General features: G+C 36.0%; 1 protein-coding gene and 1 pseudogene across 3 annotated transcripts in view; one reads left to right on the forward strand and one right to left on the reverse strand.

Moving 5' to 3' along the window:
- The window catches only part of CUNH11orf49 (chromosome unknown C11orf49 homolog), a 140341-nt gene that overhangs the window by 10189 nt on the left and 103781 nt on the right, over positions 1 to 26371 (forward strand). For all 3 annotated transcript variants that reach the window (XM_006908098.3, XM_006908097.2, XM_025044044.1), the window contains one exon: positions 17851 to 17953. In XM_006908098.3, coding sequence (XP_006908160.1) covers positions 17851 to 17953 — 103 coding nt within the window. Of the gene's footprint in view, positions 1 to 17850; positions 17954 to 26371 lie in introns of those variants that run through there.
- LOC112476754 lies at positions 16828 to 16946 on the reverse strand (annotated as a pseudogene).

The raw sequence follows: 26371 nt of genomic DNA on the forward strand, positions 1-26371 counted from the left end.
AATGGAATGAGCTGCTGTTATAAGCCCCCAATCCCACTCGCCAATGCAGTGGTTCATACAAGAGAGAACTTTATTTCTCTCTAACTTAACCTACGTCCAGGATGTGGAAGGTAGGATCTGCTCTAGGAAGCCATCACAGGATTTCAGGCTAGCAGGGCAACCACGCCATTTGAAACACATGGTCTTTGAGGATGCCCCAGTTGTAGCCATTTCCAGTCAGCAGAAAGGAAAAAGAAAGTGATTCTAGGGCAAACATCTTTTAAGCAAGTAAGGCAGTCATTACCTGTGCTCACATTTCATAAGTGAGAACTTAATAAAAGGCCCCTGCTAATTGCGGAGAAGCCTGGGAATCAAAGTCCAGCCAGACAATCGTGTGTAAGAAAAGAAGCATAGATTTTGTAGTATGCAAAGAATGATCTGCCATACATAGTATGTACCATAGCGATGTCGTTCCCACTCAAAGTGAGGTGTGCTGTTGGTAGCTCCTTGTCCTTGTTCATAGGCAAAGGTATTTCATCCTTTTTCCCTGTTCTTTACTTTTCTGCCTTTTGTTACCATTGAGCTCGATTGCTCCCTTTTATTATTACTTTTTTTTCTTTCCTAACTCTATGTGTCCTGTCATTTCCCTTGTATCTCTTCTGTGTCCTTTGTGAACCTTTTCAACTAATCAGAATAATCCCTTTCTGCACTTGAATGAGTTCATATAATATTAGTATTTTAGTTATTTATAGTTGTTTTGGTTGCTGGGTGTCGGGGGTTACTTTGCTTCCATAAGTTTTTTTTTTTTATTGGAAGTTAGAGACCCATTGTAGGAACCTAAATCTTCTCTCTAGAGAGCTAGTTTTATAATAAATATATTTATTTTCCTAGACTGAGAGTGATTGCTAAATCTTAAGAGATTTAGGAGAACAAGGAAAAGATGGTGCCAGAGGAATTGGGAGAGGAGTGAGTTTTAAGATGGAGAGAATGTTCAGTGATATCAGTTGCCTCAGAGAGGTCAAATAAGAGAAGAGCTGCAAAGAAGGTTGTTCTGGCATTATGTGAGAAGTTTCAGTGGAATAGTGTGGCAGGATGCCATATTTTCTTGGAAGAGTGAAGGAGTTGAGACAATAGGTAGTCTAGATTTATTTCCAGAAATTTGGTTGATTGGAGAAGAAGAAGGAGAGGGAATGATAGCAAGAGTAGGGAGAGTTTGTTTTTAATTTTTTAGATAGGAGGGTCTTGAATATGGTTATAAGCTAAAGGAAAGGGAGCCATTTTAGAAGGAGAGAGAGAAAATCCAGAAGAAGGAAAGGATGATTAGCTGATGGAATACGTTTTCAGAAGAGGCAGGAGATAATTCTGGGGTCAAGGGCAGAGATATAAGATTGTTTTGGAGGTGAGAGGCATATTTATCTATTAGGCATTGTAGGCATTGTGCCTAAACTGTAATCTCTTCTGAGATCTTTAAAAATATTTGAGGACATGGTTCCATAGTGTAGCGGTTAGCACGTCTACTTTACACACAGAATGTCCTGGGTTCATGCCCCAGGAGCCACAGTCCATTATCTACGGCCATGCCACCCTGAACAAGTCCGATGTCTGATCTCAGAAGTTAAGCAGGGTTGGGACTGATTAGTACTTGGATGGGAGACCATCTAGGAAGACCAGGTGCTATAGGCATCAATAATAATAATAATAATAATAATAATAATAATATTTGAGATCTAAAAAAATATGTTGACCCTAAAATATGGATGTTTAATTATACGTTTATAAAACATAATATGATTTATTGTTATATTTATATTTATTGTTATATTTAATATGGACAAACATTATATTTGAAAGCAATTTATAGGTAAGATTTTTCTCAATTAGCAGAAATTCCCAAGTGAGAAATCAGGTCTTAAAATGATTCTACAAGGATATTACTCAGCAATAAAAAGAAGGAAATCCTGCTATTTGCAACAATGTGGATTGGACTGTGAGGGCATTATGCTAAGTGAATAAGTCAGGCAGAGAAAGACAAGTACCATATGGTCTCACTAATATGTAGACTCTAAAAACAAAACAACCTCCTTACCACCACCACCACAAAAATCAGACTCAAAGATCCAGAGAACAGATTGGTGGTTGTCAGAGATGGGAGTAGGGGTCTGTGAAATGGGTGAAGGTGGGAAAAGGTACAAACGTTCAGTTATACCATAAATCCTGGGGATATACACTGTGGTGACATCAGTTAATGTCACCACATCAGTTGGTGACAACAGTTAATAAATATACTGTATTGTATATTTGGAAGTTGTTAACAGAGTAGATCTTAAAAGTTCTCATCACAAGAGAAAAATTTTTGAAACTTTGCGTGTGGTGATGGATGTTAACTAGACTTATGTAGTGATCATTTTTCAGTATATACAAATATCAAATCATTACGCCGTACATCTGAAACTAATATAATATTATAGGTCAATTATATCTCAATAAAAAAGCAAACAATGAAAAACCCTGACTCTACAAGGAATAATTGTATTTTTTTAATTAAGTTTATTGGGGTAACATTGGTTAATAACAATTATATAATTTTTGGGTTTACATTATAATTTGACATCTACATATTCTATTGTGTGATTATCACCCAGAGTCCAGTTTCCTTCAGCTACCATATATTTGATCCCCTTTACCCACTTCACCCTCCCAGAGGAATAATTGCATTTGAACAACAGAAAAAGTAAGCATGGTGAAGGACAGAGTTAAGCTTAGAAATGGAGCTGAAAGTTGATGTTCTTTAGCTGACCATACCTTCTCAGTCTTTGAAGTAAGAATCAAAGTTATCTTTTTAGAGTTAGGGAAACAGAAGCAAAAGGCTTAGGAGAGCAAAGAAAGTTTGTATTAGTTGCTATGGGAAAGAAGATAGCTTGACAAGACACAAGTACAAGATTTTATAGCAGCATTAAGACAGTTGTGATAAGGATACATAAATAAATCCATTGAAAAAAGCAACAAAAATTAGACATACATTTGACTACATAAATTTATAAAAGAAAAAAATACGAGAGTATTGCAAAATAATAATTAGATGAAACAATTGAAAAACTGTTTTAGGAAAGCAAGATGTCACAAATAATGAGTAAGGAGAGGGAAGATCCAAATAGCACAAAAATTGTTTGATGTTTATTTTTATTAGCTACAGAATTTTATCAGTCAAATAAATCTGTAAGAATTTTAACAAGACACAGCAGTACCATACCCCACAAACTTCTCACTTCTGAGTCCTATTCCTTAAACTGCTTTCAATTTTTTTCACCATTTCTTTTGATATTTTGCTGCATATTTTTAACAACATACTTGAACTGCTCTTCTTGAGTTTTCAGTTTTAGATATTATCTAACGACTTCCTGTGACGGATTTATTGCTTGTATGCCCCCTAACTTCCCCTTCATCCTAGCCTTCTGATAAAATTATGATTTTTGGTTAAGTAAGTATTCAGTGTTTATTATGACTATGGAAATGGTATGTATATATTAGCTATGTAGATTACTATATTTTCTCTTTTTGCTTAGTTTTTTTTTTCTGTTTCCTGGAGTTAATAATTGCCTTGTCTTTTGTTTGGTTGGTTTTCTATGAATTTGTCTCTAATTTAAACTCTCCAACCAAAAGGTCAGTCTTCTCTCAGTTCATGTAAACACATTAGGTATTCCCTAAATTTCAATTTATTTTTTTCAAGATTACTCTCCTAGAGTACTGCTTCACTTAATTTGTCCTCCTGCTTTAATTCAGCCCAGTTGCTTTCTAAATCCTTTATCTTCATCATGGATGTTACTTGTCTTTCTCAAGTTCTATTCCATATTACCTGGAGCCTATGTTTTTCTTTTTCCTTATACTTTAAAAAAAAAATTAGATTACATTCTCCAGTAGTTTTCTGAGAAAGGATGCATGCAAAATAAAATTTGAGGGATCTTGTGTCTCTGAATATGTCTTTATACTACTCTTACACTTGATTGATAGTTTGTGTAGGTATAAAATTCTATGTTGCAAATAGTTTTCCCTTAGAATTTTAAAGACATTTCTCCCTTATCTTTTAGCTTTCCATATTGCTCTTGAAAAATCTAATGCCATTCTGATTTGTGATCTTTCACAAAGTAACCATTGGTGTGGATCTTCTTTGATTGTCTTGAGACTCTTTCAGTGTGGAAATTCATATCTTTTAGTTCTGAGAAGTTTTCTGGAATTATATGTTTGATATTTTCTTATGTCTGTCTCTGGAATTGTTACTCAGACATTGGACCTTATGAATTCATGCTCTAATTTTTTTATCTTTTGCTCTATTTTACATATTTTTTATTGTACTTTCTGTGAATATCTTTAACCTTTCCAATCCTGTTGAATTCTTAAAATATCTACTACTATATTTAAAATTTGTATTCACTTTTTTTTTGTCTTGAATTCATGAATAGAAGATTTTACCTTGCCCTTCTGAGACTATTGTAGTATTTCTTTTCTTGTTTTGTTTTTGTTGTTTTTGTTGTTGTTGTTTGCTTGTGTATATGTCTCCTGCATTTTTTCTTTTTCTTTGAATTTCTTTTTTTATTTGTTATTTTTAATGTGTTTTTCATATAAGAAGCTTTCCTCAAGTTTTTGGATCTTTTGGATATCTGTTCAAGTACTGAGCAGGGAAGGGTATTACAGGTAAGTATGTAGATTTTAGTGTAATCATTCTGTTTTTAGTAGAGTAGCTCTACCTTCAACTGTTCTTGGTGTTCCTAAATTCAAAGTTCTAATGATTCAGCCTCTTAATAGAAAATAAACCTTTAATGTTATATCTGGATGGAGGAAGGGTAGTAACTTTGCTACACAAGGTTGGGGAGAGAATCTAGAAATAATAACTGCTTCTTATTGTAGACTTTTCACCCAACTATATTATCTCAGGCTGCCACAACAAAAGATCACAGACTGTGTGACTCAAACAACAAAAATTATTTTCTCACAGCCCTGGAGGCTCAAGATCAAGGTCAAGCAAGTTTCTGGGGATGACTCTTTCCATCTTTCCCTGGCTTGCAGACAGTTTCCTTCTTGCTGTGTGCTCATATGCTTTTCTTGGAGTGTACATGTGTTGAGAGGGATCTCTTCTAATACCTCCTTCTTATAAGGACACTAATCCTACTGGATTAGGGCTCCCACCCTTCTGACTTCATTTAACCTTAATTGTTTCCTTACTTTAAATACAGACTATGGGTTAGAGCTTCAACATATGAATTTGAGGAGGTACAGACATTGAGTCTATAACACCAACCTTCTGCTTTTACCTTTATTTATACTCATGCCTTCAGAGGTACTTGTACCTACAGTTTCTAAGTCTTTCTAGTATTATGTAAAAGGTGGGCTTGCTTCTTGTCATCTTTCCTTAATACAGACACTTAATTTTTTAGTGTCTTTTAGTCTACCATAATAGTTATTACGTGTTTGTCTAATTTCCATCTTCCAAAATTTTCTTAATAACCCTTATCTGCTGCTATCTTTAACTCTTTGAGTCTGTATCTTCTTTTATTGAGACATAATTAACATACCATAGAAATTTATCCTTTTAAAGTATACGATTCAGTGATTTTTACTCTGTTCACAACGTTGTGCAACCACCAATTCCAGAACATTTTCATCAACCCAAAAAGAAAACCCATACCAATTAGCAGTCACTTCCACTTCCCCCTACACCCAACCCCTGGCAAGCACTAATCTACTCTCTGGACATTTCATGTAAATAGTTCTTTCTGTCAACAAGGGAATTGGTAAACTGTAGTATATTCAACAATGGAATATTATGCTGCAATGAGAATTAATGAACAACTACTCACAGCTACATGGATGAACCTTTCAGTGAGATGGCAATGCAGGGCTGGGATCAATTCACTGTTAGAGATCTGGACTGGAGATCAATTCACCTTTTCTTGATGAATTGGATTATTTGAGCCATGTGAGTTTTCTCAGGAAAGATTTCTGCAATCAATTACAGAAACGTCTTATACTACCAACAGGTGAACTGGATAGAATCTTGCCCAGATTGTCCAAAGAGAAGTGGTCATTAGAGAGAAATTCTACTTCTTTGCTACCTCTTACTTCATGTACTGCCCCTCATTTGTTCATTTTCTTCTCAAGTGCAAAATGCAGGATCTGAGAAAGAAATGGTGCTGTCATCAGTTCTAAAATTGAACAGAATGTTTCCTCAGTTAGTAAATGGAAAAATTAACTTTAAAATGTCTTTATGTAAGTTCTGCGAAATACCAAGACATTAATTTGTGGTCTACTTTGCAATCATGATATTCGTGTTTATGTCAATTAATTAGTATTAATCCAGGTCATTTTCAACTTTCTAAATTTCTCTAAGAATTTTCCTAATTCTCTGATTCAGTGGAAATTATTCGTACTCATGAGATTAAAGTTCAAGGTTTTGCCCTACCACTTACAGGTTGTGTGACCTTGAGCAATTTCCTCACTTGTAAAATGGAGATATTTTATCTGACTCCCGGGTGGGTTGCAAGATTCCATGAGATAATATATGTGAAAGTTTTTAGTAAACTGTTGTTCAAGTTATGAAAGTGATTAAGACCTTACCCTGTTTACAGCAATAGTAAGCATTGAAGATAGCAATATATCTCTCTAGATGCTAGGATAGTGTCTAGAAACACTTTATGCACCTAGCATGCACCTGTCTCAATAAATAGGCCAATGAGCATTCTGATTGGTACATTAGTTTGATCCTTTCATTTATACTGTTGGGAAAATACATAGATGCTTTACGTTAACATTTGGTTTGTCTGCATATCACAGAAAAAAACAAAAATAACATGGTTTTAAAAGTTAGAAGATTATTTCTCTTCTGTGGAAAAGAGATCTGAAGAGAGGCAACCCACAGCTGGTATGGTATTTTCTAAGATGTAATCAGGGACTCAGGCTTCTTTTTCCTACAGTATCCTAACCATAGAGTCTTTTACCTCATGACTCATGAGGACTGAAGGAGCTCTTTGTTATCCTCCAGTGTAAATAAGAGACAGCTTTCAGTAGAATCAGTTCCATTTAAGTGCTTTCTAGAAGACCCACACAATATTGTGGTTATATTTCATAGCTTAATCACATGACTAAAGCCTAGCTGCAAGAGAAGCCTGAGAAATACGATCTTTCTGCCAGTAGTCATGAGCCCAGGTAAAAGTTGGAGTATATTTGTAAGGAGGAAGAGGTTGCTGGAGTTGACAACTAACAGTCTTTGCAACAGCATTATATAAATTTATGGATGTTTGTTACAAACTGCTCTCCCCTTCCCTCCTAACACACACAAACCCCCCTTACATTTATATATGCATTGCCTATTTCATTTTGTTTCCTGGTTAAATTAGTCTACTTTAGTGATCTTGTGCCCAGGAATTCTTTACTGGAGTCAATGCATGGTGATTGACCAACTTTAAGAGAGTGACCTTTATGTTAAAGAAAATTAACTTTATTATACTTATTATCACTTATATCACTTATTATACTTATTACTTACATCATATATCACTTTTATTGTAGGACAAAAAAATTATTTAAAATTGTTCCTGGATTATGATTGGCCCCAGAGACTTGAATGTACTCTCAATAGGATAAAAGAAGCCTGGATAATATCATTTGACTGTTTCATTTTAAAAATTATGTCCATTCAGGGAGTATGAAAAAATATTTGAAATAATTTCATTGTTGCCATGATTTATTTTGCTTGCTTTGTTTAAAGAAAAACATTGGCAATGAGATTATAGACAGAAATATGGAAAATTTGAGGGCTTCATTTGAGCAAGCCCAAGAACTTTCCATCACTGATTAAGAGGGAAAAGAATGAGGAAAGACTTCAGTTTCTTTATCTGTAAAATGAAGGGAGTTGAATGATATGATCTTACAGTGCTGCTCCTTGAGCTTTTGTAATTCAGGAGCCCTGGTGAGAACAGTAATGAAGTGACTGGCTACTGGTTTCAAGTACAACCAAGAGAGGCCAGTGGGACAGTCTGTGGGAGCATGTCAGTGAATTCAAGTCCTGTTGAAGAGGAATAGTGTGTTCAATGGAAATTGAGAAGGACAAGGAATTTTCAGTTCAGGGGATTTGATAGGTCCCCATTGTGAAAGAAAACTGACCAGGTATTCATGGGAAGAGAAATGTGGGTTCTGGGTTTTGAGTTTTTTTGTTTTTTAACATATAGGCCATGAACTCTCAGGGAACCTATAGATGAACCTAGGAGGTTCGTGAATGCTCTAAAATTATACACAACATATGAAATTATATCCACTTTTCTGTGAGAAAGCATCTGTAGCTTTAATTAGATTCTTATCATGACCTAACTAAAAGGCCTCTCACCCTTAAAAATGAATGGTAGAGACTCCAAATGATTAAAATGGATAAAGAGTGACACTTTAGTGGTCCTTCAGTGGGTCGTGGTCATTGTGGTGTTTTCAGAGTAAGCTAGGTTTCAATCACAAAAGACACAAAAGTAAGGGGTGAGAACAATGTGTAGAATGGAGAGGAAGCTTAATAGGGAGCTTATTAACTTCCCAAGGTCACACAGCTAATAATGCCAAGCCAGGATTCAAAACCGACAGTTTTATTATTAGCTGTGTGACCTTGGGCAAGTTAGTAAGCTCCCTAAGCCTCAATTTGCTCAGCTGTAAAATGGAAATAATAAGTACCACAAATGGTAGTCGTGAAGATTAAATGAGATAATGCAGATTGAGCACTCAGTACAGTGCTTGGCACGTAGTAGGTATTAGGTAAATACCTCTCCCCTCACAAGGTTTTAAATTTTCTATATTTAAGGCCTTTATTTTTTATTTCACTTTTGAAAAACTGGTCCTCATTAAGTCCACCTTCAGAAAACTACTCAGTGATGCTCACACTCAAGATCATATCTTATTAAGTGGTTAGTTTAGAGGTTCTTTCCTATTCAAATTTGTAAGCTGAGTGTATAATAATCACACGTGGGACTTGTTGCCTGGCAGCACGTGTCCCTGAGTGGTAGTACATGGCTTGCATTGTAATGTCATCAGTGCAGAGGCCAGCTGGCTGGACATGTACTGCCACGTGAGCTTGGAACTCCGTTCCTCAACAAAACAGCAGCTAGCATTAGGGTTAACAGAAAATGACAAACCAGGCATAGATGAGGGAGGCGCCAGCAGAGCAGCGGGATGTCCTTTGATTTGCTTCTGTTATTTGCATGTCTTTCTTGTGATGTCTGTGAAATGTTCAGAATGACAAAGTTTTTAAAAGACCTGCTGACTCCGCCTGAAAAATGTGAAAAACCTCCCGTTTAGAGACCTATTATGTCCAGCTAGCCTGCATTTTCTATATCTTTTTTCTTCATTTTTTATTAATGCAAACATTTGCATGAAGACAGAACCTTTGTTTCTTAAAGAGTTCATCTGCTCCTGCTGCTTACTGGCCCTGCCATGCAAGAACACAACAGAACCTTTGTTACACTTTCAGCAAAGCTGTTTATGAACGGTGGCTTACTGAGGACTGCTTCCTGTGCTGTGTGCTTCCATTTTGTCTAAAATGAAAAAAAGAAAATAGTTCTTAGAAGTGAAAAGAATTTGGACTTTCTTTTATTCAAGTCCTGAATGTTGAAATGATAAGTAGCCCCCAAATTTGTGAGGAACTGGTAATTGCATTGAGTGTATTTTTTTACTTTACCTTGAACATAATGAGGCTCTTAGTAATAATGGAAGGGACAAGTGCTTTCTCATTGGAATAGAGAGAAGGAACAGTAAAAAGGCAACAGAGAGAGAAGTTGAGAACAGGACAAAAGTGGCTTCCTGTAAGAACGCTAATATTGTAACAGAATGTATTTTGGTACTTAGTGTTTCCCACCTGGGAGGCACAGTCCTAAAATGGTTGAGTTGAATAAAGAATAGCATTGCTGTGTATAAATAGTAATTCAGTTTATGTATTCATTTAGTAAATATTTGAATGACTGCTATGTGGGAGACACTGAACGGTCCTGAGTGTTAAAGGGAGTAAAAGACAAACAAGTCAATGTACCTATCTGTCTTTAAGGAGTAGGACAGAAATAACAGAAATAACTCTATATATAACAGAAATAACTCTATGTAACAGAAATAACTCTATCTTAAGGTAGAAATGTAACAGAAATAACACTATATCAAGATAGAAAATACCATTGGAAATATTCAAATAGGTGTTTAGGGAGTCCAGGAAAAGGAAGATTGCTTCTGGCTGGGAGAGAATTAGGGAACGCTTCATGAAGAAGATGGCATTTAATTCGAGCATGGCAGGAAAGGTGGGCTTGGGCATTGCAATATTCCTAAGAGTGATGGCCCCAAAATTATGTTGTTCTGGTAAAAGTAGAGTACAGAGATATTTTTGCAGGGTACTTTGGTGTTTTACCCCATTAATTTAGATGGTACGTTCAGTGTTGGCATGAGTTTTCTATATAAACTAAACTAGGGCCTCTCTGTCAAGCCTATGCTGTTCTAATCATTCACCCCATATGACTTTTGTGCCCTTTGGCCTAGGCTTTTGGGGCATCTATAAATATCTACACTAGCATTCTTTACTTTCATAACAAAAATAGAAACTCAAAGGGATTATTGAGCATTATTACAGCCATATCCTATAAGTAGGGTGTAGACATAGTTCAAGTGGGGATTTGACACATGAAAACTCTCAATTGAAAAAGAATCCCCACCTTCATACAGAGCCCAGGAGGGGATCAGGAATTCAAAGCCCATGAATTTTCAGCAGCCTTAAGTTAGGTCTCTTCTGTATCTTTCTGCCATTTGATTAAATGAGATCCTGTTACTGTTATGTGAGTTGCTATGTCAACTAAGTTTTATGAAAGTTTGAATATAAAATGCCGAGTAATTGATGTTATTGCATTAGTACTTTGTTTCAGTAATATCACTAATCCATATATTCATAGTTAAATTGCATGTTATCAGATATAATTGCTGATAATCTATAAATGCACGATTTTCCCCAACTGCTACAACTGTTGATGATTATATAACACAATTTTTACCCTGTAACTTCCCTCCCTGACATGACATAATGAGTAGTACATGATTTATTCCATGTTTGTCAATTTATAGTTTTTTTTTTTTAACTTGTGCTGCTTTGGGGAAAATAGTTTTGTGAATGTTTATGGAGTCAACTTGATAACTATACTGCTCTACAAGTAACTATTTTTGCAAAGCTAACGTCATGACAATTATTACTTGGGTTCTTCACGTGTCCCATAGATTGTAACTGTGGGAAACTTAAGTGCTACTTTAGATTTCTCTGACATTCAGGCCATACAGTTTGTTATGGTCAGCTAGCTGAGTGCTTTAAGTTTGGAGCTCTGTGAAAGCCTCCTTAAAAAATACAAGACTCCAACCTACTAATTCTGTATTATGAGATTTAGGCTCGAAATACTGGAGCAGTAGAATTTAAGCACTTAGCCTTAATTGACATCCCCAAAATATCAAAAATCACTAGTTTTAGGAAGGAGAAGGGAAGAGAGAAGGGTTAATAGTTGTCTAGAGACTGAATGTCAAAACACTCAGCTTTGTACAGCTGTTAACTTGTACAATACCCTTATTGGTTGGGGGAAGTAAATTTTAACTTTTCATTCCCTACTGTACATAAAGATCTTTAGTCACCTCTAGTTTTCCGGTTGTCACAGGTGATGTTAACACATGTGTAATGCTTTGTTTGTCCTTGGCTTTTCTTTTAGTATTTAAGTTTGACTAACTGGAGAGCAACATTTTGGTGGTTTGGAAGCCCAAGCAATTTATTAGTTTTGTCTGTTTTATAATTAACTATTAATGTAAAAGGTCTTTCCTTAATTTTTAAATTTGTTCTTAGAAAATTCCATCTGATACATGTCACGTTGTATAGCACTTTAAGAGCTTCAATATAGTGCTGTGTAGACTGAAAGCCTGCATTCAAATCCTGTCTCTGTTGCTGACCAGCCCTTTAGATGAATTACACATTGGAGTCCTTTATTTATCTATAAAATGGAGATAAAATAAAAGTACCCATCTCATAGGATTGTTGTGAGGATTAAATAAATGAATACCAATAAAATGCTTAGAATGCTATTGTCAGTGGGACCTGGGATTGGTTTTTAGCTTTTTCTGTATTGTTTGACTCTTTAAAAATAATTACATGTTTAATTAGAGATAAACTTTTTTTAAAATTTAAAATTCAACTGTCTGATTTACCAATTTAAGCTGCTTTTCTATATTAACAATGGAGAGCTGAAATTTCTAGGTAATACAGTGTTAAATGGCATACATTGTAGGTTTTTAGATCTTTCTTGTTTTTGAGAGGTAGTGAGTTGTAGTGGGAGGGCACGGGCTTTGAATCAAATCTAAGTTTGAATCCCAGCCCAGCCACTGATCAGATTTCTTAACCTCTCTGAGCTTCAAAAAACGTCTATTACCTACCTCATTGGGTTATATAAGGATTACATGTGCTAGTTTTTCTCATTTCCCCATCTCCTTGGTCAAAGGAAGTTGGTCTAGTGTGGTCTAAGATCAAAGATAGTTGTATATGGGAGATAAAATATTTCACCAGAACATACTGTATCTCTAGATCAGGACATACCAGTAAAGGTAGAGTGTGTAAATAATTAATTTTAGAGGTCTATTAACTTTTTAAACCATTGAGCTATCTATTTGTACTTCACAAGATCAAATATTATATTGTATTAGTGATTTATAAATGATATTGAACTTGAAGCTTCTTAACAGTTTACATGACAGGTTGTTGATTAACAGCATTACTTTTCTTACCTCAGAGGAGGGTCTTAATTTAATTCAACATTTATTTGTGCCAACTGGCATCTGAATCTCAGAGACATCAAAAACCAAACTGTGTCTCAGAAGGACTCTGGCAAAGGAGAAAAAAGTCAGATTTAAAGTTGAATACATGTATATACTCTGCTTTTCTCTTACACTGCTATTACTCTTGTATATATCAATATCACATCATGTGAATTTTTTTCAGTAAGACTTGTTTATTCTAGAATAGGGACTGTGTACTAAACAATAATAATAATAATAATAGTTTTCTAACTAATGTTGTAGGTGGAAATTCTAGGCCCCTCAAGCAAAAATTTCCAAATGGGACCCCTTCTCATTTAATTACAAAATAAACAGCTAATACTTTGATGGTATTTACGCTTTGGAAGGGAATAAAAAGAAATAGTTTTGGACTTTCCCCATGTAAACTAGAGCCTCCTGAGTAGCAGTTAATAAGTGAATGCTTCCCACAAGTTTAAAGGCTATAGCTAAAATGGATATATGATTGTGTACTGTTATTATCTGTGTAGGATTTTATATAGCCCAGGAAATTTTGGAGATAATGTATAAATATCCTTGGTTGGATGAACAGAACTTTAAATAAGTGAGTAAGGGGCTATAGTAGGTTGGTCTCGGTGTTCATTAGTGTTAAAACTCTATTGTCTTGTGAGTTTTATAATGTCTGAGAGGGTACATAGTATCAATTATAATAACAACAATAATAAAAATAGCTAATATTTATTGCACACTTACTATGTGCCAAGTAGTATGCTAAGATTATTACATGATTTTTTTTTAATCAGTACAACTGTAGGTGGTAGGTACGATGCCCCAGTTTTATAGAAAAAGGCAGAGAGATTAGGTGACTTGCTTAAAGTCTCACAGTTACTATTTCCAGAGCTAGAAATCAAATCCAAGTCAGCTTGATTGCAGCACTTACATTTTTAGCCATTGCAATAAATCACTACATCATTTTAACCTGTAGAATCAGTATGTAGCAATAATAATACAATCATTAATATGTTACCTTCTATACATATGTAATGTTTTCCTAAGAAGTTGTTTATTATTAGGCATATCATTCTTAGTATCATACGAATGTCTATGATATGAGATTAAGTGATCAGTAAGAGATGATTCAACAGAACCAAGAAGTTTCTGATCTACAGTTGCCTTCACTTGAGAAGATCATGTAAAGATCATACAGTGTTTACTAATATTTCACTTAGATTTTTCAGTGACTCATGTTTAAGTTATAAGTGCTTATCTCAGACAGTGATGCTGTCGAGCAAGACATGGATGCTTGGGTTTTAGTATGAATTTCAGAACAACAGAGTCTCACTGGGATGTGTTACAAAACATACTTAATCCTGGTCTAGTGGAAGTTGAAGCAAAGCAGAAGAGAAAAACCAATCTGAAATGTTTTTCCTTTTTTAAGAGGGCAGCTAAGGTGCCCAGATATCTTTGCCCTCCAGGGGTGCAGGTGTGCAGTTTTTATTCTTTAATCATTCACATAAATTAAAGCCTATTCCTTTGCATTTAAAAAATAATATAAAACGAAACTCTCCATGTTTTATTGCCAGGCAAGAGCTTTGAACTTCTGTCCCATTGAAGTTTGATAAACTGCAAGGATTTTCCAGGGTTGGGTGGTACACTTAACCACAGAGGGAACATTGGACTGATAAGAGCTGCAGGTGAAGGAAGCCGCCAGAGAGCAGCAATTAGAGCTCTTCGTGCTGGCTTGTGTGAAAGTCTCCGCAGGGAGGAAACTTTTTCTGCTTCTGCTGGATCTTCTTAGCTTCTTCCCTTCTCTCACAGATGAAAAGAGCACCGGGCTTTCTGTTTCCACTTTGCGAACTAGGGATGAGTAGGGTGAATACTTTGTGGTGGAGTGGTTCTTTGTAAAAAACTTCAAAATTTGAGGACAAGTTCTAACTTCATACAAATGCTGATTGGCATGCATAGCTATGCAGGTGGGGAGAGAACCCTCCCCCCCGAAACTGTGAATTCACATAGACACAAATGGACCACATCTCTCAGGTGGTTTTGCTATCAACATACACACTTGCCTTTGTGCTGTGTGTAAAATAAAGGTCATATTTACTTCCAAAACTGATTATGAAGTGTCCCTGATGAGGCAATATGGTACAGTGTTAAGAGCATGGATTCTTGGTATGAGACAAACTTTGGTTTGAATCTTGGCTTCTGTTCTACCAGATGTGTGATCTCGAGCAAGTTTCTTTAAATTTATAAATCTCAGTTGTAAAATGGAAGTAATCAAAATACCTACCATAGGATTATTGTGAAGACAAATAAAATAATGCATGTGAAACAGCACAGTATCTGGCACATTGTTGTTCAATAAGTTGCACAAGTGGTCGAAATTGGTAGCTGTTATTATCATTATTATATGTAATATTAAACTCTAAACATCTGATTGGTAGATGAATATTAAATAGATATAATCCTTTGTCTTTCTTTTCTCCCTTCCCCCGCTTTTTTAGTCTGTTTTCAAGAAAATTCCTCTTTTCTTTCTAGGAGGACAAAAGTACCTTGATTTTAATTGCTCTGAAAACATTTCTCCCTTGAAGGGCCTGCATATTGACTTTTAGTACTTGGAGCTAGGGAGGAGAAGTAGCAGGATTTGTTTCTAAGTATGATAGAGCTCTTTCATTCCTACCATTAAAAAAAATCTTGTATTAGCCTTAAGTAGATCTAAGTCATAAAAGCCAATGTAGCCCAAGGAAGAAATCTTTTTTTTTCTTTCGTAAGATCAGGATAAGTGGATGGAAGAAGGGAAGGAGAATGCAGAGGTGAAAATGTAGCTGATATTAATTTAGTTTGGCTGTTTCTCCTCCCAATTTAATATATACTTAATTATAAAACAATCAGTACCAAAAATTGGCAGATATTATCTCACAGCTTCACTCAGTTTGGCCATTTCTTAGAGAAATAGTTTTCCAGTTGGAAGAACTGTTGATGAAATACTGATTTTGTCTTCACACCTTTTGGGGGCTGGGAGGCTGGGGAACGTTTGCAGTGATTGATTGATGGTTGTTAGCTTTGGGAAGCACTCAATAGAATACGTAATGGAATGTAAACATCTCGTTCATCTGGACTTTAGGCTGGTGCAAATGTGGTGGAACCTTAGGTCACCATAGTCAAATGAAGACTCTCTTGAGTAAGGCTTGGGTAGATAAACTTATTTGTTTTATAAGTTTTACTGGACCACCAGGACTTCAGGAATAGTTTTTGGAAACACTCATTTTTATTAATTTTAGGTCATTTTTATTAATTGAAGGTAATTTCTCCATATTTTCTTGAGGAATAAAACTGTGAAAGAGACAAATGTACATCTTGGCAATAACTTCGTGGAATTGCTTTTTGTCAAGATATTCATCATTTTAGGGTTTTTTTTTCTCACTCTCCAAAAGAAAGTTGTGGTTTTTTTGTTCTTTTTAAAATTGTTTTCGAATGGTAAAGGGAAACACTAAATTGGATGTTTCTATGTGAAATGTGCCAAGATACATTGTCATACCTAAAGATAAAATTCAGGCAGAAGGAACAAGCATTTGTTGAGTGCTGGCTATGGCGTATGTTGTTTACTTCAGTAACCCTTTGAGGTAGGCTTTTAAGAAAATATATTAACAAGCAAGATAGGCATTACCTAGTAAGGTAATGCATGTTTTACATGCATTAAAAACATTAATTCTTATAACCCTATGATGTAGGTACATATAATATTATGATTCCAAACAGTGAATATATTATTATCCACATTTTATAATAAGGCAATAGGCTTGGAGAGTAATTTGCTCAAGGTCACACAGCCAGGAATTGGTAGGGCTGAAAATGGAACTCAGGTCTCTCTGAATTCCAAAATTCAAGTTCTTAACCAGTGATTCTTAAATTTTAGGATGCAGAAGCACCACCATGGGTACTTTTATTTTTATTTTTTTTAGGCAAGGCAACTCTTGGTTGACCTCACAGATTGTAAGGACGTTGTCAGCTTACAATTTTTATTTTTTACACCTACAGCACCTGGTCTTCCTAGGTGGTCTCCCATCCAAGTACTAACCAAGCCTGACCATGCTTAGCTTCCAAGATCAGATGAGATTGGGTTTGTTCAGGATAGCATGGCTATAGACACCATGGGTACTTTTAAAGATTACTGGCCTCCAGTTAGAAATTTGTCATTAAGTCTGGGATGGTGCCAGATTATAAATTTTCATTTAACAAGAGAGATATCTTAGGTGATTCAGATCAACAAATTGATTGACCATATTTTGAGAAAGAGTTAAATTATGTTTCTTTCCATACTTGATAAAGAAGAAAAGAGGTACAAATTAAATAACTATCCAAGATTAAGTTACCAAAGACAGAGCTATGATTCAAACTCAGTTCTACCTAATTCTGCTACTCACATTCTTTCTTATAAACCCATAATTAATTCACACATTTACCAGTCACAACAAATGCAGAAAACATAATTTCTGATAATCAAGCTACACAGATTTCATAGTCTTATTATTTTCCAAGGTTAATAACTTATAACACCAATACTGAAATTTTCATGGTCCTTAAACTTTTCAGTGATTTTTTTTTAAATTAAAGAGTTGAGTTTTCTTTGCAGTCAGATCATTTATGCTTTACAAATGGAATCACTCTTCCCTGGGATAAGTTTCTTCATGCAGAAGTGGAAGAGGGTAGAAGAAAAGAACTTCAGGCATATTTGCTTAACGGTGCTCATCTTCAGCTCACCCTTATCACTGAAATGAAGAGTGAAGGGTCCATGTTAATACTGACAGCCAATCAGATGGCAGTAGGTCACATTCTACATCATCTTCCATTGTGCCCTTTGGAAATATAGCTCCGTTAGGGCTAGCAAGTTTGGTTGGCCTGTTCCAGTCCACTTCCGAGGGTAGAGCCAACACCTTGATTGACTTTCATGGCTTCCTACTAGGGTTGGGAGGACTTTTATTTTTTATTTTTTTTTTGTCTATCTCTCACTTTTTTTTTCTCTCTCTCTCTCTTTTTTTTCCTTTTTTGCAGCTCAGCGACATGTCCTTACGTACATGGAGGATGCAGTGTGCCAGCTGCTAGAGAATAAGGAAGATATTAGCCAATATGGCATTGCCAGGTTCTTCACTGAATAGTAAGTATATAAATGTTTTGCCAATAGGGTGAACCCAGAGGAGACAGTTGGGATCAGGCAAGGTACATGAAGAATAGAGCAGAACAATGCTAACTGTGTAGTGGCAGTGAATGCTTAGTTTTGGTAGTTTGGTCCAGAGCTGCCTAAGCATGTTTTGGAACATGCCTTTGGAGCAGCTAGTTTTGTCCAGTAATAAGTCTCATGAATGGTCATGATTACAGAAGCTCAACAACTACTTGTTTGATCTATGAGATCTGTTTCTGTAGGTCCCTCTTATAATTTTTAACTTTCTATATTATTCAAAATATTCACTCTGATTTCCTTTAATCAGTGTACCTTTAGCCTATGTTTTTCACGGCCAGCTCTTTTTCATTTAAATGTTTAGGATGATATTTCTCTGTAGTTTTCATTCTGCAGCATCTGGTATCAACCATTTGTGATTTAAAAGTATTTCTAGAGGCAGGACATGTTCATAGGATATATCTTTCAAGGGTTATACTTCTTTGTAAAGCGTACTTGGGGTGTGTAAAAGTCAAAATGGTTACTACTTTTTTAACATCATGGAACTGTTTTTAGGCTGAATCAGATAATCACTTTAAAACACCTCGGCCTTCGTGAAAGGATTCGCTAAAGAAATGCAGAGCATTATTTTTATTACTGACATGCCATTACATATTTATATAATCATTTGGATTCTCTTTCCTTTTGTTCTAGTTTATTAGGAGCATAATAAGAATGAATGAGTAGCCTCTTACAGGCTTCTGTTGAAGGTAAATCATGAACTCAAGTCCATCCTCCTTGAAAACAGATTTTGTTTCTTTCTATTCTCCAGAGGTTCCTCGGAGATCAGACAGCTATTCTAATGGCCTAAACTTGGGTTTCTCTTAGTGGAATTCTCGACTCTCCTTAACTCTTTTGCTGAGCAATAGGGCTTGCAAATAAAATCTAGATTTCTATGAATTGGAATTTCAAGTTTCTGGGAAAAACAGAGAAGGAGAGCTTGTCCCTTCTTCCAGTGTTCTAAAAGAGGATGAAGTAGAGAAAAGAATCCTACTTGTTCTCCTGGTGTGGGCTGAAGCAAATAAGGTGGGCAGGGAATAAAGACAAATTGAATAACCTTGTTTGCTTTTACAGAACTGACAAGCCTAGGGGTTAAGTTTCTAGGCCATCTAATCTGTACCAACACTCTTGAGTCTTCTTGCCAAGTGAAATATGATTCTTCGGGGGCAATGCTTCTTCCTGGCTCTTTTCGTTTTACTTCCTACCTCCCTACACCCATCTCCTTTATAAGTCTTTTCTCTATTCCATTGGCTCCTTGAGGGTAGGATTCATTACTTCTTCATCTTTGTATTCCCAGTGCCTGGCACAGTGCTTAGTATATAATAGATGTTAGGTAAATGTTTGTCAAATCTACAGTTGTATCTATATTTTAAATTATTGCAATACTATACTCTTATGCTCAACCTTGTTGATAATAAAGAATATCTCTTGTTCTCTTTTTTGTTGACTTTTTTTGATAAAGCTTTATATTCTGCCATTTAAGAAGCTGTCTGCCATGTGTGTAGCACTCAAAAATGAACCCCACTGGTCTGTGTAACTGATATTGAACTCTAGAGAGTCAGTGGTAAGGCTCATAACTGTTTCAGAATGCCTTTGACCAGAACTTTTATCTACCAGTACACTGATGAAAAAAAACTTAAAATTTTCCACAGCCTTGATAGAAATCTAGTTGCCAAGTGATCTGTTTCTTGTTCTCAGGAAACTAAAAAATATGCCATATATGTGAATGGCACATAACTAACCCTTCTATTACTCTAAGATACCATGTTGGCCTGAGGCAAGTTATTTTGAGAAGTGAACTAGCATTGAGGCTCTAAAACCCTTAAAAAAAAAAAAAAAGACTTGAAAGATGTGGATGTATGATGGAATGGGAAGTAGTATTTTGTAGACAAGACCTGAATAGCAGGAGCCACTGATTTTACTTTGATTGTGAATTTTATTTCTCTAGTGAAAAGCCTTCTTTCTCAGGCCTCCATTTTGTACTGATTCATAGAAACAATGAAGTAAAAAGAGTACTGCCCCAAGAAGAAGACATTCTTATTCTTGTAAGTCCTCCCTCTGTAATCTTGAGTAAATTTCTGGGCTTCAATTACCTTATCTATAAAATGGGTATAATAAAGTCTTACATGATGATAATAATGTAATTATATTTTATAATAAACTTTTAAAAATTAAACTCATACTGTCTCAGCCACTATAATTCTTTGACATAGGTACTATAATTATCTCTATTTTGTAGATGAGGAAACTGAGATTCAGGAAGGTTAAAATAGCTTCTTTAAGTTCTTGGGCTAATAGGTGGCAGAGTTAGGAATCAGGCCTTGTCTGTAGTATTACAAAAGCGGTACTCTCTACTGTCTCCAAGTCACTATACTGCCTAATGTTGCTGCAGGCCTAACCAGATAATACTTTGAGGACTTTTCTAGCTATACTTTCTACATTCTTTGAATTTTCTCTTATGAACTGAACTTCACAAAGTTTATCACATGGCCTTATCTGGTGACTTCGATTCATTGCCATTTAAATGTTTAGTACTGGCCTTTGGGGAGATACAGTTGGAGCTGGTTCTAAACAATAGGAAGCATTTTAAAAAAAAAAATACGTTAACTGTGCACTTCCATCTCTGTTTCAATTTCACAACTTTTGATTCTCATACATGTAAGGATGGATTTACCTTTAAACGATGGTAAAAGTACTCTTTGAAATTGTTTTTGGAAGGCTTTTCTGCTGATTTTCTCCTCTGGGTCTGCTTGGCTTTTCACCTGTGCTGTCACTCCTTGGTTGTTGGTGTTTTCTAACAAATCCATGATTGTTCCAGCAAATGTGGATAAGCTGTAAAACATGAGTAGCTGAGCTGTACTGTGCATGTATGTCTGCAAAACTGTGAGCTCTTTAGATCGTATTCCTCCGGACACTGTCGAAAGAAGGATTCTAAATCCCCGAGGACTTTCTTTTATGTCGTATGCAACCTCTACCTCTGAATGTTGTCTTTCAACCAGTGGAAGGTAAAAGGAATTAATATGTCGAGGTGCCACTCTAAGAATAGACCAAGTGTCAGCACTGGGTCAGGACCTCTGAAGAAGTCCATCCAAGAAAATGAGGCTACAGTAGCTGTAACTTAGAAACCACAGCAGAGTGTGACCAGGTTTTGTGGTGAAGATAAAATGAGAAATATAGTTTTTTTAAGACATTGGAAAATAATAACAAGAGAAAAACAGACTGAAATCTGAGAATTTCTATCAGAATTGGGAACCATTCTTTATAGGCTAAATTGATGGTTATAACACTGTGGCATCAGGGAGCTTGACCTTCACATACTAATATAGAAAAGAATCATATTCTGTGGTCTTGGTTGGTGGGCCCAGGAGAGCCCTTTCTTATGATCAAGTGTCTTGTTTTTATTTCTGTTTTTGTTTTTTTAAATGATAATTTTAGCTTCCTAGGGAAGTTTTCTTGATGACTGTTTTGGTTACAAGTACACAAATTACCTTCGTCGGTGGAAGTTTATTTTAAAGATATGTGAGAATAAAAGACAGCATTTATTCAGGAATTATTTTTGAGCCCCTACTATGTCCCTCTGTGTACTAGGCAATAGGAATATAGTCATGAACAAAACAAACAAAGAAATTACCCTGATAGACCTAAAGGTTTAGTGAGGGAGATGGTCAATAAGCAAGTAAACTGATGATGACAATAGCTAATAGTTAATAAATACTTGCTATATGCTAGGCACTGTTCTAAGCATATGACGTGTATTATCTCATTTAAGTTCACAGTACTGTGAGGTGGGGTAGTAGTATTATCTTCATTTTACACATTAGGAAATTCAGGCACACAAAAGTAACATTCCCAAGGTTACACAGCTCATAACTATAATGAGATAAATAACAAGGAAATAACTAAGGTAATATGATATCTAGGATGGCCAGGGAGACCTCCTGGAACAGAAGGCATTTGAAGGCTTATCCGATGGAACGATTGGTTTATCCCGTCAGAGATCTACTGAGTTATCTCAGCTTAGGTACTCACCTTCTCTTTGTCCACCTTTATTTCCTGTGCTTTCTGTATCCAAAAATTTGATTTTACTTGCTGCTACACAGGATGGAATACCCTTTATAGGTGGTGGTCACAGAAAGCCACCTTACAGGCAATTGGTTTCCCTCATATACTGCTCATATATAAGTAAAAGTAATAAAATAGTCAGAAAAATTATTTGTTTCAAATATATAATATAAATATGGAGTAGAACTCTTTCAGTTTTTAGAAAAGTCTATTCTAATACATATTAATCATTAGAATTTGGTTGGGAAGTTGTATCCCTTTTTTAATATATTCTTGTAAAAGGTACCAGCATCAAACTTCTTTTTTATGTTTTGATTAGAATAAATCCATGAAATGTGAACTTTATTAATTCACTCTTGGAGAAAAAGGGAGCTTCCAATAGTGTACATTCTTAAATCACTTGAAATGTAACTCTAATGGAAACAGTCCATAATTATAAAATATGTATTATTCTTTTTTCGAACAGGTGCTCTAAGCCCTATGAAAACATGACCTACTTGTCTCTTAAGTAATCTACAACAATCAGGGCGTAAACTTTCATTTCTAAATTTGGCAAATTTTTTAAGGATTATCTACCATCTAGCATTTAAGTAATGTTGTTTTGGGTTCTTCTTGTGCCTATAGTAACTGAGGAGTGGAGATTTGGAGCAACAAGAAACACGTCAGAATAAATCAGGACTTCACTGATTTCCAGGCTCATAGCTTTAAGTGAGAGATGGACTTGAGACTTTTCTGGGCCATTTCTGCTTCATGTTTCTCTACTTATTGTTGTCAAATTGAGCCAAAATGTGGTATGCTGAAGCAATGGTGACTAATCCTATTATAGGCTTCTTCAAAAGGGGTTCTGCTTCTCCCTGTCCCCCCACCCCATCTTTTTTCCATAGTTCCGTTCTTAGCTGGAGTTGACACATTGTAACAGAAAATTACCCATTTCTCATTGTCAGCATCTGGATTCTCATAGACTCAGATAATTGCCAGGAATAGATTTAGCCTTGAGCTAAATTAGCAATCCTATCCCCACTGTTAGTGGCCCAGGCACTTCTATTAAGCCATCATTTGTGAAATCTATAAAGCATTTTGGTTCTTTTCTTTATTACCAGTGGTATACGACAGCAAAAGGACTCCAAGGAAACCTAGTGGTGAGTTTAGTCACCCAAATCTATTTTGAAACTTAAAAATCCAGGTTCATTGAGGATATAAGAAGCTGCTTATTTGCTTAGAATCCATCTCTCTTCTTCAGGTCCCTTCATGTTTTGATTACAGGAAACCATCCAGCAGCACTTGACCTGGTAACTGAGGAAGCCATTTCACAGCCCACTGGTCCCCTGACTCATTTAGAAGTCAGAGTCAAAGGTTATAGAAGTAGTAATTGGGCCCAGATTCTCCCTGTCAAGAAAGACTTTACTTCTCCACCCCCTTCTTTCTACAAGTGAAGAGAAATTTAGCTGTTGTGAAACTGTTCAATAAGGAAATGTAGGAACTCCATCCTTGGCTGAAGTATTCTCAAGACCCAGTGATATTATTTCTGTTTTCATGGGCGCTGCTTTTACAGCTAGCTAATATAAAATGTAGGTCTAATTCTCCACACTAAAATATTTTCCCTTAGAGAAATTACTTGATTTATTTTAATCTATAAATAATATAAAGAATCTTTACTTGGTCCAATCCAAGTCCTGCTGTTCCTTCTCATACCACCACTCTGACAATTCCCTGAGCACTCCTCTGGCAATCAAGTAGACATATACAAATCCGAATTAACATATTAGTGCTATTAGTAGTGTAAAAAGCTCATCAGAAGTTAAGAAACTTCATCAACAGTAGAACAATGTAAATTCATCAGTGCTTTTAATTTCTTCCATGATTTGCTCAGAACGCTAGATCTGTGGCGCTGGCGGCACAGGCCTGGCACAAGAGCAGGAAAGAATGACACAATCTGGCACCTTTAACCAGAAGGTTTTAATGAACTGGGCTGGGGGTGGAGGGAATAGAGGGGAAGAAGGAGGGACAGTTAGGATTTTGGCAGCCACACAAAGGTTCTTCTTCCCTGAGAAAGTGAAATGAAAGTCAAATGAAGCTTCTCTCTGTTATTATGATTTGCTAAGATGTTTGTCTGTCTCTCAGCTTCCAGCCCCATGGCAGGTGCATCTTTATAGTCAATGACTTCCCCACAAAACAAATTGTTTCTCAGGATCCCTCAAGAGGGTCATGTTCATCTAATTTCCTGTCTAAGGCCATAACTGTGATTCCTTTCTTCAACTATCAGATGCAGTTCTGACCAGCACAGTGGAAATTATCTTATCAGAAAATGTCATGAGCATGTAAATTTATTTTAGGACATGTCGATCCAGGATTGCTGAGTTCTAGGGCTGTAACAGTGGGAGATACTGTTTCCAGGGCGGCCATACAAGCAGTCTTGAATTCATCCCTCTGTCATTAAATAACATTAACAACAAAGGTCTTTGCTAATGTTCTTATATTTTCCAAGTCAAGATCATTGATAGGGATGATAATACGCATCTCATGGGGCTGCACAAATTAAATGAAATGACGTGCAAAATGTCTCGCTAGATATAATTCGTTTTCATTATGCTTTATTTCCTTTTAGCTCCAACTTTCTGGGATTTTTGCTTGCCTACTTCATGGATCTCTTAGAAAGTGATTGTTTTCCTCTCCTTTCTCTTTAAGTGATATCAGATTAAAGATCTTGAGGACTGTTTAGTCTCATTTTCTGTAATATCTTTTGCTTACCTGGCATTTTTAATACTTTTTTTTTAGATTAAAAGCATTTGATGATTTCCTGTATGACTATTAGCTATTTAGTGTTAGCCACTTTACTCATTATTCCGTGCATTCAGAAAGCAGCCTAAGAAAGCTTTTCTGTCTTTTTTTTCCCCACCTATAAGCCATTTCCTCACTTCCTGTCTGAACCCTCTTTCTTCTGGTTGCCAACATTAAAAAAAATTCAAGGTGTAATGGGAGACCTGAGCCAGTTAAGTCTAGCTAACTTGTATTGTTCATACTCTTAGCTCTATTGGTACAGTGATGTGCTCAGGGTAATGAAAAGCAGACATTCTCTGCTGAGGTCATTGCTTCTCACACTGGCAGCCTGCTCCAGGAAGCTGTTTATCTGTGCTTGCCGAGCCAAGCTCCAGCCTCCAAATAGTTGGAATGTATTGAGAAACCACAGAGCCCAAAGAGAGAATGTTACACAGGCAGTTCCATGCAGAGAGAGTATATTTACACCACACAAGCTGTAGTTTACATGTGTGGGGATAATTGTTCATCTGCACACTCTCATACTTCACCTTCTATGCAATATATATGCCTTCTCAAGGGGGTTTAACCAAGAGAACTATATGACTATGTCCAAATTATAGAAAATTTTGTGGAAAAACCACCTTTTTAATGTTGCATTTTTCTGAGCCAAATTTAATGTTTAGAATCCTAAACAATACAGGCCTGATCTCTAAAGCATCCCCAAACCCTGTTTCTTACATGGTTTTTCCAACTAAATATTTTTCTTCATCCCTTTACCACAATATCAATTATCGTTACAGAGCTTCAGATGTGGCCTATATCAGTAAGAATATAAGATACAGTCACTTGTTTATAAGAGGATATAATCTGGTTTAGGAGATAATGCTTATTGATTAACAAACAATTAGAGAACAATTTAAGACCTTATATAATGGCATTAACTTGTGCTCTGAGAGTAAGGAGAAATATGGGTACTAGAGTAGTTAAATAAAGCATCAGTGGTCAAGAGTGGTTTGTCTTGACCTGTGTATGTGTGTCAACTTGACCAGGCAAATGTGTGCCCAGATAGCTGGTAAAACATTTCTGGGTGTGTCTGTGAGGGTGTTTTCAGAAGAGATTGTCATTCGAATTGGCGGATTAAGTAAAGAAGATTGCCCTCACCAGTGTGGATGGGCAGCATCAGGCCGTTGAGGGCCTGACTAGAATGAAAGGGTGGAGGACGAGTGAATTTGCTCTTTTTGCTTGACCTGGGACAGTCATTTTCTCCTGCCCTGAAACATCGTCACTCCTGGTTCTTGGGCCTTGAATCTTAGACTAGAATTTATGCCATTAGCCACCCTCACTCCCATTCTTGGGCTTTTGGACTAGGACCAAGACTTAAACCATTGGCTCCCTTGGCTCTTAGGCCTTCAGATTTGGATTGAATTATGCCACAACTTTCTTGGTTCTCCAGATTGAAGATCATGAGATTTCTTGGTCTCTATAATCACATGAGCCAATTCCATGGTCACATAAGTTAAATCATATATATATATATAT

Source organism: Pteropus alecto, unplaced genomic scaffold, assembly GCF_000325575.1.
Source record: "Pteropus alecto unplaced genomic scaffold, ASM32557v1 scaffold71, whole genome shotgun sequence".
Taxonomy (NCBI): domain Eukaryota; kingdom Metazoa; phylum Chordata; class Mammalia; order Chiroptera; family Pteropodidae; genus Pteropus; species Pteropus alecto.